Source organism: Phaethon lepturus, unplaced genomic scaffold, assembly GCF_000687285.1.
Source record: "Phaethon lepturus isolate BGI_N335 unplaced genomic scaffold, ASM68728v1 scaffold5621, whole genome shotgun sequence".
NCBI lineage: Eukaryota > Metazoa > Chordata > Aves > Phaethontiformes > Phaethontidae > Phaethon > Phaethon lepturus.
This window is the reverse complement of record NW_010519718.1, coordinates 35,681-51,839: the sequence shown is the minus strand read 5'-3', so window position 1 is coordinate 51,839 and position 16,159 is coordinate 35,681. Positions and strand designations below refer to the sequence as shown.

The 16,159-nt window shown below is 38.0% G+C and overlaps 1 protein-coding gene across 1 annotated transcript in view; it reads right to left on the bottom strand.

Moving 5' to 3' along the window:
• Positions 1 to 399: 399 nt before the first annotated feature.
• Positions 400 to 16,159, bottom strand: part of NFX1 (nuclear transcription factor, X-box binding 1) — a gene marked incomplete at its 3' end in the record, with an annotated part of 51,420 nt that continues 35,660 nt past the window's right edge. Inside the window, exons 14-21 of the mRNA XM_010297129.1 lie at positions 14,055 to 14,174; positions 13,317 to 13,396; positions 12,753 to 12,983; positions 12,393 to 12,466; positions 9,592 to 9,693; positions 6,605 to 6,646; positions 6,148 to 6,246; positions 400 to 485 (exon numbers count right to left, since the gene is read on the bottom strand). Of these exons, the coding sequence (XP_010295431.1) occupies positions 400 to 485; positions 6,148 to 6,246; positions 6,605 to 6,646; positions 9,592 to 9,693; positions 12,393 to 12,466; positions 12,753 to 12,983; positions 13,317 to 13,396; positions 14,055 to 14,174 (834 nt within the window). The remainder of the gene's footprint in view (positions 486 to 6,147; positions 6,247 to 6,604; positions 6,647 to 9,591; positions 9,694 to 12,392; positions 12,467 to 12,752; positions 12,984 to 13,316; positions 13,397 to 14,054; positions 14,175 to 16,159) is intronic.

The window sequence follows — 16,159 nt, the reverse complement described above, 5'->3', positions numbered from 1 at the left end:
AGAAGGAGGACTACCTCACACACTGGCAAATGCAGGAAAGCATCCACAAATCTGTGAGCAAGTTCCACTACAGGGATCAGAAAAACCTTTCTCAAAGTCAGAACCTTTAAACACCATCTTTGATGATTAATACTTTATTAATGGACATCCAAAAATTAATGATAATCCATCGATGCATTAAAGCCTAGCACTGGTTGAATCTTTAAACAAAGCTTGGCTGTCACCAAAGTGATCCTGAACTACTACGTCTCCTAAAAATTTTGTTCTATTCATAATTAAAATGTGCACTCTATTGAAGCCCAAATAGATCTAGCGCCAGCTCATAACTATTAGTATTAATAAAGTTTAGTAACATCAAACTGCCCCAAACAAAACAAAACTGTTTATTATAAGTCATACAGAATATCTGGATACTGACCTTATTCACAGCTTCCACAAGCATTCTCATTTCCTTCTCAATGTCACTGACAAATTTTAAATCCTTCCTGCAAGAACAGCATTCTAGGTAAATGAGGCAAGAGAGTGTACAAAGATACAGTATCTTCATCTTTTATAACATTATTTTCCACAAGAACAAAATTAAAAAAACCACGATTGACTGAAGCAGAAGCAGCGGTGAGACCAAATTCTGATTTATATATTATGCTATTTACATTTTAAAAAATGTTAGTATATCATCACTATTATAAAAATAATGACTTCTTTTCCTTTCAACCCTTGGAACCCAGCATAAAATTCAATGATACAACTCTGCTCTACTCTCTGACAATACAATTCTGCATTTTCAAATGGATAATGTAGATTTTAAAGTTGCCATTTCAGTGTTTTTAAATTATTTGTCATTAAGGCAATTCACTTAATTAGAATATATGACTAGACACAAAAGTGTCTAATCATGTTCTGGGGATTAGGTAAACACAGTGGAGTTCTCTTCCAAAACAGAGGAAGAGTGCCCTGACTTTGATCTTCAAGTCATCTAGTATAATAAATTAGTAAGAACAAAAGAAGCAGCATAAGGCTACTTGCAAGCAAACAAAATGCGCTTGATATGAGATATTAATTTTTTTTTTTTTTTTTAAATCCTTACGTTGCTTAATCACAGTAGGACAAGTCTTTCACCTAAGGGTGAGCTTTGCGCTCTGTTCTTAAGTAAGTGGGTAAACTAACACCAAAAGGAAGGTTGTTATTTGTTAGGGCACCATCCCCACAGGGAAAAAGACTACTTGAAGATTTCATACCTCAAAGCTGGTTAGTAGCAAATAACTTATTTCTTCAAAACCAGACATCATTCCATACCAACACAACACCACTTTGGTAGGCACTTGACTGAGGAAATTCTTACATCATTCACAAAGTAGGTATTACACCTGTGCATACTATGCTGGAGACAGGGCCAGGGTGGTGGTGGAGGCAGCAGAAATCAACTGATTAACAGAATGTTATTTCCCCGTAGGAAAAGGTGAGATGGGTTGGAGTAGATGAACTGTACAGAAACTAATTTAATAGGCAATGCCTAACATCCCTAGTTCCAATGACTCTCTAAGGAGTAGAAGCAGGACCTTACTCTCTTTTGCTTGTAACATACTACACAATGGCAGAGTTTGAACACACATATGGGTAGTCACAAGGCACGGCAAGTATTTTATGTGCACCTTCTATCTCCAGAATCTTTCTTATGGAAGAACAACCCTGAGGCACTTGATGATCTGAGTGAGCCCCAACCTACAGACTGTTCAGACGGAAATAACAAAGGGCAGATGGTGGGAGAGACAGAACAATTGCTTTTTATTTGGAATTTGGAAGATTCTGAGATAATTTGGTTTGAGGAATCTTCAAGGAAATGGTGGACTTCAGTATTCCTTAATCTGAAAACTTCCTTTGAAAGAGGTAGCCTCAACAAACATCTAGATTGCCCTAGAGAATTGCATCAGTGAACAGCTGAGGCAATCCAACAGGAAGATGCATCTTCTGTATCTGGATGTTAAGAGTGAAGAATAGTACTTCAGGCTGTTTACCCCTCTGCCTGGGCTGACAAAGCATAAGTAAGATTTTTCTTTACAGTATCAAACTTCCCTTTGAGATCATCAGATGGAACACTAAAGAATTAAAGTCTCTTTGCAACAGTGTGCATTCTTTCCTTTTCAAATTTGGGAGCAAACCTTAGTAGACTGCCATGACAAAAGAAGAGGGGAGTGGCAGATCAACATGCAAGGAAGTATACTCTTTATTCCTAGCTACACAGAAGCGTGAGCCCACACTTCACTGAAGGGCAAAAAGAAGCCTGCAGTTGCCAAGAAACATTGGCAAGGTCAACTGTTGTAACAGAAACTCTCCATTAAGATGAGGAAGAAAATGAAGTCTGTTATAAATCATTTCATAAGATGAAAAAAAAAAAAAAAAAGTCCTGCAAGTTCAGTAGTCTTCTCTGTATGATCCTGATCAGATACTTGCATAAGCAGGGACAGTAGGAACCAGATACTGCTTATTTCTCACCTGTACTTGTCTTGTTTTCTAGTCTTGCATTTTTAGGTTGATTGTTTTGATGACTCATCAGCTTGCTCAGATCCTGTTTGGGGAATTTCATTTGCGGTCATCCTGAGCTGGAATTCACATGTATATTTGCAAATCAATCAATGTACAATTCATACTGCCCTATTAAAACCAAATGAAGTGTCTCCATTTCCCAGGATATTGATGAGTATCTATTACCTGACTGAAGTATTTTCTCAAGTATTTTTTATTCTTTTAAGTTACGTGTCCGACCTCTCACAATAAGTTCTCCAAGTTTTGCCAAGTGTTATTTTGCTGTTGTTTTATCTTAAAAGGAATATTGTTATTGCTTACTAGCACAGAAATCTTGATTTGCACATGATTCTGTCAATTAAGCTATTTATGACTGGTTATGGCCAAACAACCATCTAACTGCTCATTGCGAGCTCCAATGTTCTAACCTGCAATAGACACTTAATGAAAAATAATGTACAGTAAGGAAATTAAGCAGTTCTTAGAATAAACACATCTGATCTGACAGTGGATATACTGAAATTCTGCAATGTGGGACTTGAAAATCTCTTTCTGTGCAGTGGCTAGTGCACATGAGGCTTCTCCTCACCTCCTCGCATTGCATGTAAGCAGAAGCACGCCTACTGCCATTTCAGTTCCTCTCAACCACACCACTTAATAAGAATGTTCCTCATTGCTTGGTTTTTCACTGTAGTTCTTGCTGTATATTTTTTGCTTTCCTCAGATTTTGCTGCCCTTGCCAAAAACCTTCTTTTCTTTCAACTCTTGCCAGTGCAAGATTTTGCCTCTGAGTGACTGACGGCTTGCAGTTTGCCTGTCATGTACTTCAGAAGCTGCCCTCACTTACCCTTCATTCAGGCTTCAGTTCCTACCCCTAAACCTGTACACTGCCCCTGTTGCCAGATCACACACAGGTGACCGGCTAAGAAGATGCTTATGAAGGACTCATCTCCCTCTGTGTCTCTCTAGACTTAGCTATTTGTTCCAAGATTTCCCTGGTCCATACAGCTGCTATGAGGTCTTGCACAGCCAGTGACAAAATAAGAAAATGCTCTTCTGTGTAGCTCCATATGGCCTCCTCTTCTTTCCCAGTAGTCTTAATTCAAACAGCAGCCCTAGCACCATCCTTGTCAAACTGGGCATCGATACCTGTGCCAGTCTACCCTCCAACTTCGTGTCAATGGGCCAACTTGAGCATTTGTTTGCTCTCTGTGTCTATTTCTGGAGCCTCTTAGAAAGGTCAGTGCTGAAGTGTCCATCCAGTGAATCTGTACCCCCTGATCTGTGCTCAGTTGTGCTGGCAGTCATCTCCGTGCTAGAAGACGGATCCCCCTTGGCAGCAGAGTATCTCCTCATTGTAAAGCTGTATCATGTAGAGACTTTTTTCCTCTCTCCTTGTCAGATTCTGACAAACACATCAGCAAGATCAGCATGCAGCAGCGTTACCATGCTATTCCTGGTGCTCCCTTCTCCTGCCATTCTCCTACAAAGATGACATATTATCTTTGCATGCTTCCACTTACTCATCTTCTTGTTACCTGGAGTTGTACTTGGAGGTTTAGGGTTCTGTAATTAAAGATTACAGCTCAAAATCAGTCTTCTCTCAGCTCTCTCGAGTTCTCATTTGTAGATGTGCATTTTTTTCAGCTCTTGACAATGTAACAGCTTCACAGATCAATGGATCACCTAAACAAGATAATATCACAGCATTCTACTCATAGTTTTGGCAACAGCCACCTTCTTGAGGCAGCGACCCTGAATGCACAGGAAGGCAGCTGTCGTATTTCTCATTATTCTGAGATCCCATACATAGCTGTATAACTTACACTCTGCAGAAAGCCAAAAGCCCTGAACTCTTGCATTACTGGAGTGACCTGCTCAAGCAAGAATAAACGCATCTTTCAAAACTTAGAAAAAATGCTGAGCTACCTGAAAAAATACTGTAATAGATACACTTTGCAGATGCTGCTGCCATGAGGGAAACCCAGATCTTTTGCAAGACTGCTGAGATAAAAGAAAAGATCAAGAGCAGTCAAGGAAGTAAGTTCATAAAGCCAAAGCTTTACAAATTGAAGATTGCTGCTCATGTAAAGCAAGATAGAAGGAGAAAATAATTTATCTTGAAGACTAGATATATGAAATCCAGTAATTCAATATGCAAAGTCATTCACCTGAAGACTAACAAAAACTTTTGCTTTAAGCTGTGAATCAGTAAGGATAGCCTGGGTATATTAGTTTATCGTGAGTTACCAATATAAAGTGGCTACAAAGGAAATGCAAGTATAATCGCAGAATGACTGAGAAGAGATATTCTCATAGAGAAGTGTGGAAGCATTAAGGCTACTTTTCAAGGTATCTGTCAGACTATCTGGAACACAAGGCATGATTCTGGTCAGTTCTGTTCATGAAAGATGAACAATGCACTATGGAAAGAAAATGGCTGATAGGAAGGTGAGACTGGATTGTACTCCAAAAAAAGGGAGGGGACTACACACACAAGATATTCAACATAGTAAGGAAGTGACAATGTGTGCTTTGTTTTCTGAAGCAGGTAGAGCAAAACATATTCTATATATGCTTAAGAAAATAGTTCTTTTAAAATACCATTTTTAAGTGCAAATACTAAGAAAACACTACCTTCACAATGAAAGCATTCACCTCTTATCTTACAGTAAGCTAATCAGTTGGGAGTAAAGCAAGAGGTGATTTACTCTTAAATTCTGTATGGCTATTTATGTAAAATTTTTATTTGTCTCAACACATCACCAACTTAAACGAAGGATTTTCAAGTAGAAAGCATCCTCACAAAAATATGAAATTTATGTATCGTTAAGATAACGAAGCAAGAGCAAAACAGATTCAGCTATACTAAAAGACTTAGAGCTTGTAAAAATTAATGCCATGCCTACAAACACACACACAAGAGTAAAAACTTCTTAGATGGCACCTATCATTTAAGGATTTTTTTAAAAGTGTGTCTGATCCCTTCCTGTCATTCTAGATTGCGTAGTACTTATTACTGTCATACCTTTGATATTACCTTGACTTTCTATTGTCTCATTATCAGATGTTTCAGTCTAGCAGCTCTCTCTGCAGTCAACACTGGCATAGGCTTAGTTCTGCATCAATCAAGTGTTTTATTAATTCTGTTTCTTCATTTTTAAAATAAAGGCAGTAAGGTAAAAAAATAAATGAGGCTGGTGGAGGGAAATAATGTCAGGCTAATAAGCATATTTCATTACTTAGCTATCAATTTTGTCTTTGTCTTGAAAAGTTTACAACAAGCACCGAGATGGGGGTTGGTTGTGTATGAAAGCAGTGGAGATGCAAGAAGTACAGGTACTAATTCATAGTGAGAAGAATGGTGGAAAATGATGTTCCCATTCTAAACCTGGTCCTGTTACAGAACAAAGCAACCCATCAGAAACTTTTTACTTCTCAGGTTCTCATTCTGGAGGTCTTGAGAAGTGCACATCACCACCTTTGCCTCAATTATCACCTATTGCCAAGGCTATAGAGAAAAATAAACATGGGCATTTTTAGAGTAAATGGAACTATCCCGCATTTCACATCTTGCTCTCAACACTGTTTACCTGTGACACCCGTCATCATTAGAACACATACCTTGCATCTTCTTTTAAAAGGTCGCTGTACTTTGGTCCAGAAGAACGGATGTTAAAAGGATCAGAATTATCATCTATTTCGAGAGCCTCAGCAAGACGCCTAAATTTGAGGGTAGGAAGGGAAAAACCAAAACATAACAAAAACACAACCAAACAAAAACAAACATACAAATCCTGTCAGCCTCCCAAGCATGTTGTCATTGAAGAGTAAAGATAAGGGTTACTAATACAGATGAACAGCTTGCAAAAGATAGTCTGTACATTTGAAACTACTCATTTAGGAGTTTTCACTAGAATATTCCAGTGAGATCTCAGTTCACTCAATACAGATCCCTGTAACACAGGAATCATCTCCACATTTATCAGTTCTCTAGGTCATGCAGGGCTTTTTTCCCACATAGCATTAACTTTCCGAACCTAGACTTCTTCTGAAAAAAGCAAGCGAATTCATTGCCCACCTGTTCCTCTGAAGAGCTAAGCATTCTTCATCACATTGCAACCTGAATTATGAAAGAAAAATACAATTAGAATCACTGCTGTTACTCATACTTTTCAAATTGTAGCTTTGTTGGTGTCATATTGTTATCACAGCCTAAAGAAATAAGGAGAGTTTAAGTGTGAGAACAGTTTATTGTATTAGATCAGATAATGCAGCTACAACCAACCAACCAAGATGTTTGAGCACATGAGCCCTTCTCCAGGTCCTGAACAGAAGCTGAGAAAAAAAAACAGCTTCTGAATTAGGTTTTATTATATTGGTAAATTAGATCATTTGAGAAAAAAATGCAACTGATATCAGCATTGAGGGGATGCTAGGAAGGATAGGAAATTTGCAAAGGAAGATGTGACAAGGTCACATCAGAAAAAATTATCAGTCAGGGAAAACAGGAAAGTTCGCTATGCATATGGAGGATTATGATTCACCATAAAAAAAAAAAAAATCAGTATTTCAACTGAACCCACAACTTCTAGTGTCAGTAGAGTTATGAATTTAATTTTTCTGTCTCATCTTTGAAAGGTATTTTATAATTTTAAGGGATTAAAACGTCAGAGAAGGATCAAGAGTTCTCCAGAATTTCAGGGTGGCAGTTACAAAATTCTGCCCTTTAGACTGCTTAAGTAAATTGATTCTGTTGATAATAGTTCCCTTATTTCAAACAATTAATTTCTCCAGGGGAAACTGGTTCATTCAGTGACATGTATTATGTTTGGAGACACAGAGCTACAGGATCCAGAACTTTTGGTGCTTTTCCTCAAAGGAGGCAGAAGAAAGATAACATACTTGCACTCCAAGATCAACCTGGTACTGTTTAAATTCATTTGCTTGAAGAATCATTTTCTCCTGCTCTAAAAGAGGAATGTAGCCAATTTAGAGAAGCTACTCTAGGACTGACCAAATTTGTCACAAAAAAACACCCCGAGCCCTAATAAGGAAACCAAACTAAAGTATAACATGTCTACAGGCAGGACCAGAGAAACAAAGAAATGAATTCTCTGCAGTTTGCATAAAATATTCTGCTATTGTAAATGAACAAAGCAGATTTGTAAGTTACTTTGACAATTAACTAGAAATTTAATAATAAATATTTTATGTGCCACCATCTCTTTCCCGCCCTGCCCTGGTATTTGGTAGATGAGAAGAGTAGGGAAGGGAGAATACTTCCTCTGGCTCTTTGAATAAAGGCTACCTGCCACAGTGCAGATATCATATTAGGAAAGATTTACACAAAGAAAAGTAATCTGGTAATTTCAACTATTCAGGGAAAGGGCACACAGTCCACACAGTACCCAAAGTCTGTCCACACAGAAAGATGTGCGGCAGCAACTACAAGACCATTTATATCACTACAAAGGCTGGGACACCAACAGACACAGTGGTGTCTGATTTGCTCTCCTGGCAAGTATACAGCTGTTATGACAGACTTGCAGCTTCAGTAGCTGAAAAATTCATCCCTGCTTCTTCTACCACCCCACACCCTCATCTTCCCCCTCCAAGTTATAGCACTGCCAAATGGTTGCTTTCTTTAAAGAGTGACTTTTTTTTTTAGAAGCTGAAGTTGGCTTCATATTGTTGAGTATATTTGTATCTGGTTGGCACTTTGATGCAAATAGGAATGAAGTAGTTGAGGCTCTATCTGGGTAAAGCAGAGATTATTCTACAGTAATTCTAGAGACAAAAATTAATGCTTATATTGTACATTTTTGAGTATTCAATTAACTGAAACAGAGTAGGCTAAAAGACCACTCAATTATTGTTTCCTATTTGTTGTCTTTCTTATACCATGCTTATACAGTACTAATACCACGCTCTTAAAGTTGCATGCAGGAATCGGTACGGCTCTCTCTTTCACCTTGTGTTTTCCCCCCATTTTCTTCTGAAGTATGACACTGGCCCAACTAGAACAAAGCTGAAGACTGGGATGAGCAGGTGCTCCCATATGTCTTTTCTGGTGTTAGTTCATCTTGTATAGAGTTAGAATTATTTCAGTGTAGAAAACTATCCAGAAGGACTTGGTAATTATGTGCTCCAGTTTGAGACAAACAAATAAACAGAACAGAATGACCAGCACAAGGTCTTCCAGTATGCTGTGATATAGGAAGTCATGAAGCAACTGTGTGTGAAATTTCACTATTTTGACTTTACACAATATAAAGGAAGATTAGATTTTAATACACATAACAGACTGACTCTGAAATAATCAGATTCACAATTAACGTAGGAGAGATGGTAACAGAAAATAAAATAAAAGCAGAAATTAGGGACTTGAAGGGCAAAGACTTCAGGAAGTCAAGTTTCTGACAGAAGAATATTGTAGAAACTTGACAATTCCTTATAGAAATAATACTGAAAGTAAAAAGACAAGCTATTCCAATCCTGAGGAACATCAGGAGGAACAGGCAATCAAACTTAAGTCCCAAGTCTTTTTGTGAATTAAAAGCAGATTTGCAGTGCCAGCCAGAATGAGAAGACAGAAGAGCCAATCAAACTGAGACAGAAATGTAAGAAATCTAAAAAGAGTAATACAAAAATATTGTAAATAGTAAGATGACAACTAGGGGAAAAATATGCCCTATTAATCATCCAGGAACGAATGCTGGACGCTGAAACAGGATAATAGCAAAAAGTTATACTGTCTAGAAATCTGAAATAATCCAGAGGAACTCTGAAGGAGTTTGCTGGGTAGAAAGAAACTCTGAAACCACAATTATATTGTTATAACAACAAACCAGCCAATGATAGAGAACTTATTCTACATGAAGGCAAAAGCATGAACTGCTAAGGAACTGCAAAATACTCTTTTAGCAGTATTGTTACAGTAGAGTCAGGCTATTTAAAGTCTTCCTCTTTTAGCTGGGATTTTGCTCATGATATGCATTTTCCATGTCGCCCATGTTTCAGGTACACACAAGAGTACAAAATATGTTTCTACATGTATCTCCTTACCTGGCCTGCTTCATTTCTTTTTTTGTAATAAGCCTACTGATTTCCACTGAATCCCCAAGCTGTAGATCTGTTAACTTAGTGGCTATAGATATAGCAGCTATTCTGAAAAAGAAGAGCATTAGATTTCATTTAAGGAAACACATAAACCTTTGAAAAGGTGTACGAAGCTGCAGATTTAGATCTCCAGGTGGAAGAAGTAAGACAGACTGACCATTTCCTCATCAGATTACAGAATGGGACTCTAGTTCCACATCACCTAGTTCCAGGAGTCTAATCTAGCCATGTAAATTAAGGAAGTTACTCTCTCTCATCTACCTCAAGCAACTAGGAGCAAGACTAACAAATGGACACACTTCTTCAGGGAATTTTTCAGAGCATCAATTCTAAGCAAGTCTAAACTAGGCAATGTGATTACTTTTTCTTCTCACCTGCTTAATATTCAAACTACAGCTGACCATATAGCTTTAATTGCCTTTTTAATTTTTATGTGATCCTTCCTGAACTGTGTGCAACTGAAACCTGTAAAGTGAATTTATAAAGTACTTAGAAATTTGCTTAGAAAATATGGATGATACAAGTCATAAGGAAAGAACAAAAAAAGCCTACTGAGACTGTTAGACTTTTCTTTCAATAACAAGCCTCTCTAGTTTGATCTTCTTGCTAAAATTTCTGTAACTAAAATATATAGCAAGTTTTCAGTGAAATAACGCATGCTGTTCTCAAACAAAACCCTGAAAATGGAACATTCTATCCTCTGAACCATATTTTCTGTTAAATTCAGATAAAAGGATATGTTTATCTCTATGTTTTGCATCACATAGACAACTGATTATCTATCAGGAAAGAGGATAAACATATTACAAAAAAAGAAAAAGCACAGAGAGGCACCATCAGCTTCATATTTATCAGGTGGTGACAAAGTCTAGGTAATGGGCCATTGGAAGATATGACATCATAATTTGTATCATGTGTACAGATACAGTAGCACATGCCCTTTCCTGTTCCCTTGGGCAATCTTTCACCAGCATTCACTGACAAAGCTCTGAGCTGTTTTATCACTCCTCAAACATTTTTGAGAAAACTTGGATACCCCATTAACTTGCTGACCTTTCCACAGCAGTATTACAAGAGTTACTTTGTTGTATTTGGGGTTTTGGCTTTTTTTTTGGTTGGTTGGTTTTTTTTTCTTTCCCAAGTGTACAGATGGTGGGAAAAAGCTGAACCTAACTCCTACAAAATCAGAACACTATTTATTTTTTCAGCAACCTAAACAGTTTGAGTTATACAAACTTAGGTAGCATTAAATAATGCTTTTGTTAATATCACAAGGGCCAAGAGTAATTTGTAAACAAACATGAACACATTTGAATGAACAGATACAAACACTTGCTTTAAACTGATTGTTTCTTTCCCTTCCTCTTGACTTGGTCTCCGATTAGATAAATACACATTTAGCTTATGCATGCAAGGACTCTCACTGACTTCAAAGAACCATTTTCCTTGAATGATTACTTTTGCAGTGCCTGAGCTATAGAAACAGTGGAGAAACAGTGCCTGAGCTATAGAAACAGCCTTCTAAAACTTTGGACTTGTAATTACATTAATGATAAGCTGGAAGGTAATGAAAAGCATGTATCAATTTAAACTGGTATTTCAAAGTTGAGTCAGTTTTCTGATTTGTACTCATAGAGATAGATCTTAACAAGAAAAAAAAAATTTATTCTAAAAAAGAAAAAATTATCACCACTCCTGTAAGTCTATCTTGCATTCAACTTAGTATTGACTACAACTGTTCTTAACTGTTGCCAATTAGCACATTTTTCTCCTTGTTTTCATTAGGTACTATTAAGCACCTACTACGTAGATGCTAAGCCATCTTCTGTCAGAATTTTAATCTGGGCACTGTTCAGTAGGAACAAAGCAACATATCCTATGATGGGCTGGTATCAGTCAAATAGCAGTTCCAAATAAAACAAACATTAGGAAGCTTTCTTTAAAAGACAGGAAGAATCTGTGACTGTGCTCTGCTATCAGCTGGGATACAGAGAAGAACTCTGGTTGCATATCAACTCTCCAGATTAATTTTTTTACTCCCTCTCAATCACAGCCTCACAGGAAGATTTTTATTATTATTATTATTATTACTACTGTTTTGCTATTTTCATTTCAAGAAATGAAAAGCCCTACTTTTTTTATTTTCCTTGTCCATTCCTTGCCCTCGCTCATACAACAGAAAGAAAAGTCAGTTTAGAAATGGGATCTGGAGACAAATCAATTGCAATAAATGGATTTGGGTAGGACTTGTTTTGCATATTAAGAACCAAGATTTAGATGCCAAAGCTCTTCTGCCTAAAATTAGCTATTTCAGAATGACTTTAAATCACTGTTTAGCTTCCATCATCTGTATTGACTACATTCCATCACACATTAAGGGAAACAGACAGCAACTCACGCATGGACTGTAATCACCTACATTCAGGAGCCTGAATTTGGAGCTGCCCAACTAGTCTGTATCTAATTGCTCTACGAGAGTAGAGCAGAGTTCCATGGATAGGAGATTCAAGCTTTGCACACTACTACAGTTAGACTAACAGCAGCAAAGAGGAATGTGTTCTTGTACAGCATAACTGGTACGAAAGCTCAGGGGAATACAAAAAAGAAACCATATGTGAAAGTACCAAAAAACAAAAAAAAAAAAGAAAAAGCTTGTGAATTAAATATATTTAGTCAAGTCTGAAATTCAATCAAACTGCAAAGAAGTAAGCCCAGTAAGGAATTAAAAGAATTACTATAGTACAAACCTTTGATATGTATTAGATGCTTCTGAGCAAATCATACTCTCCTTTCTTCTTCCACATTCACACTGAAGATCAACCTGTTGTAACACAAAAGAGAACAGCTTTTTTAAACTTTTGCCTTTTTATGGCCATGGAGGGGTGTGAGGGAGGTAAATTTATTCCTTTAAAAAGTCACATTGTAGTGGAATAATTGTTAATTAAAAGCGAGGAATAGTTTTGTTTTGTTTTTTTAAATCAGTATTTTAAGTTTACAGAAAAAATGTCAAGCTATCAATACACAAACATGTCATTTTTTGTTACAACTGTTATTGGCTGATAATTAAACCATCCAATTCGTCTGTGAATTTTCTTTGGGTATGTAACCTTTGCACAGCAGGATGTTGTTGGGCAGGGTGAAGAAGGATGACATGGAGCCATACAGGGATGATTACAATATAGCCTTGGGATAGTACATGGCTGTTTACACTCTTCATCTATAAGACATTCTCCTTTATGACAGATTCTTTTACATTTGTGCATTCCACATTTTAACATCTGATTGCAGCGAAGTCCGCAGGAAATGTCAGTGAGATGACAAGGAATATTACTTCGCAGCTGGAAGAGGGGAGGAAAGAGATGACAACTGTAAATGAGAAGTTATAAATACAAATCTCAAAGTACTTTTACTGTTCATACCTTCAGTTAGCACTGTCCATGCAAGAATCATAATACTAAAATAACTTAGGACAAAGACTGAGTTTTTCTTTACGTCACAGCCCAATGTAGCAGTTGGTCTGAATGCATATGGCATAAAAGATATCCTTTTCTAAATTTAATCACATGAAGGTCAAACTCCAGTAACATATTCCATACCAAAGAGGTCACAAAAATCTAAGCCTACAGTCCTAGAACATTTAATATTCCAAAACCTTAAGTGTCCAGACTTACTTCATGCTTGCCCATACACCACTTCTGAGTGAGATAGGTACAGGGTGGACATTTCTCCTCACTATGACATGAATGGTACACTGCAGTCACAGAAATACAGAAGCCAGCACAGTTTTATTACCATACTTCAGTCAAATGCATTAAAGGAGACAGTAAAGACTATTAAACATGAATTTGCATCTCGGGACTACACAATTTATGGGAACTATGATGCTTCATGCAAGGATAATCTGTTCTTTAAAGTACTCTAAAAATTATGATGGCAGGTTTTTAGATTAGTATTCTTCCATATTTTCTAAATTAAACAGCAGAGCATTTTGTAACTTCTGAGCAGGGTTATACTATCAGACAGAATTTGTCAGAAAGCATATCTGTTTGACCTGTGCTATATTTTTGTCATCAGCCAATGTAATTCCAAGGAGCGTAGAAACTGTTAACTAGATTATCCTACTGTTGCAATAGAGCACTTAATCTTTGGAATATAGCATTTAATGTGTTGTAATTATTAATAATTATTAGAAAAAAATCTAGTGCTCTTACCAGTCAGAAGTACCACTACTAGTATTCATGGCAAGTTGTTAGCTGGCTGGCTTTTAAGCATAGACTTTTGGAAATATTCACAACAACTGAAAAGGCATCTAATAAAAAGCATATTTTCAAGCAGACCTATGTACGCTTTCCTACATTTTCATTAAAGAAAACCAAAAAACCCAAGCAAAACTGAATGGCCTGAGTTACCTGGATGATCACAGTCATGTGGCCTGGTGCATGTTTTTTTACACTCTGGGGGTTGAGTGCCACAGGGGACAGGGGGGTAAATCACAGATTCACCGCAATAACAAGTTAACTCGTCAAAACCTGAAAAAAAAACAAGTCAAATATATCCCAATGGCTATATTTATTTGCACTTCTCCACTATGAGAAACCTTTAAATAACATGCAAGTCTTTTACTCCAGCTTCGTTTTTTGATATTAAGGACCACTGTAGTGAATTTATTAGCTTTTGTGGCTCCTACAAGAAAACTGCACTATTATCACTTCATTAGGAATTATTTGACACTCTGACAGCAGCATTTTAAACAGATTTTAAACTCTTACCACAAGATTCCAAATCTCAGTGATAAAATAAACCAAGGAATAGAAATACTTATATACACCATCCCAACTAAAACATGATGAGTCTATCCTCATAGGAGAGCTGCTCCATCCCTCTGATTGTTTTTGTGGCCCTCTTCTGGACCCGCTCCAACAGGTCCATGTCTTTCCTGTGCTGAGGGCTCCAGAGCTGGACACAGTACTCCAGGTGGGGGTCTCGCCAGAGCAGAGTCGAGGGGCAGAATCACCTCCCTTGACCTGCTGGCCACAATTCCATGGATGCAACCCAGGATACGATCGGCCTTCTGGGCTACAAGCACACATTGCCAGCTCATGTACATCTTTACATCCACTAGTGCCCCTATGTCCTTCTTGGCAGGGCTGCTCTCAATCCCTTCATCAGCCTGTACTGATAGCGGGGGTTTCCCCGACCCAAGTGCAACCCCTGCACGAGGCCTTGTTGGACCTCATGAGGTTCACACATACAGACTAACACAGAGACAACTGAACAACAAGATTCACATAAACAGAAATACCAACAGCCAAGTCCTCTTCCTCCTCTCCAGTTCATAAGGATTGAAGTTCATTAGTGAGGGGACACATATACACGCACACAGACACTGTAGATTCACATGCACACCACATTCATGGATCTCATTAGCACAGGCTCTGCCTAATATCTGCAGCTGGACAGATCCCTTACGCAGTCACTGGCTGAAACCTTGGGTATTTCCAGAGGTGGATCTCCTCCTACTAGCCAGTCAGTCCAGCTTTGAAGGAAGTTCATTAGCAAATCATCCAGACATACATAGGCACACAGAGGCCTGAAATTAACAAGGGAATCGGACACACACCCTGGTCTCTCCAAGTGCTAGCACCCAGACCAAGGGACCCCTATAACTCGTGATCCCGTTCTCCAGCTGCTGGGATATGGTGTAAGTCTGTCTGGTGTCTCCACTTGCTCTCATAGAGACGTATTTCCTCACAGGATCTGCAGCCAAGTCTGCAGTTGCTGGCACTTAGACCTCTCACACACAGAATAGAGAATGAGATTACACTGAGAGATATTAAATCATATCCTTAATTAGGACATGATAGACAGTTGTCATGAGGTGCACAGGGCTCTGTCAGAGAAGTGCACTGACCAGCAGCTTCATTTGAGCAAATGCTGCCTTTTATCTCCCCTTCTCTCCATTTTCCAGTGCATCCACCTTGATTCCTCCCAAATATTTTACCAAAATAAATTTCTCCCCATTGGTCCCAGTTTAGCTACATCTGTACCTAATCTGCTATTTTGGCTATCATTAGCTAGGTCATCTCAGCATCACACAAGTACCTAAGTTCTGCTGGTCTTGCAATATTCCACTCCCAGAAAGGTTCCAAATACCTCCCTCCTCCAATTATCTGTGAAGTTCAGCCATCTCTCACCCTTAACATCTGTGAAATCCATCCATTCCTCATAGTGCTATCTGAAACTTTTGTCAGCTTTTCACTGTGTTTTTTGTTACATTCAGAAATTTTGCATGTCTGGTTGCTTTTTATAGTCTGTTCAGTCAGTTGAATCTCAGGCCAGGTCCTAGTCATTTGCCCATGCATCTTAGAGCGCAGCAACTAGAAAGGATTGTAATTTTTGTCTAAGGAGACTCAATTACAATAAACAAGCAAATAAGAATGCTGGGGAGAATAAAACATTAAGAGTTAAAAGGAGGAAGTAGAAAAACCTGAGAAGTTTCAGAACATCCATGGAT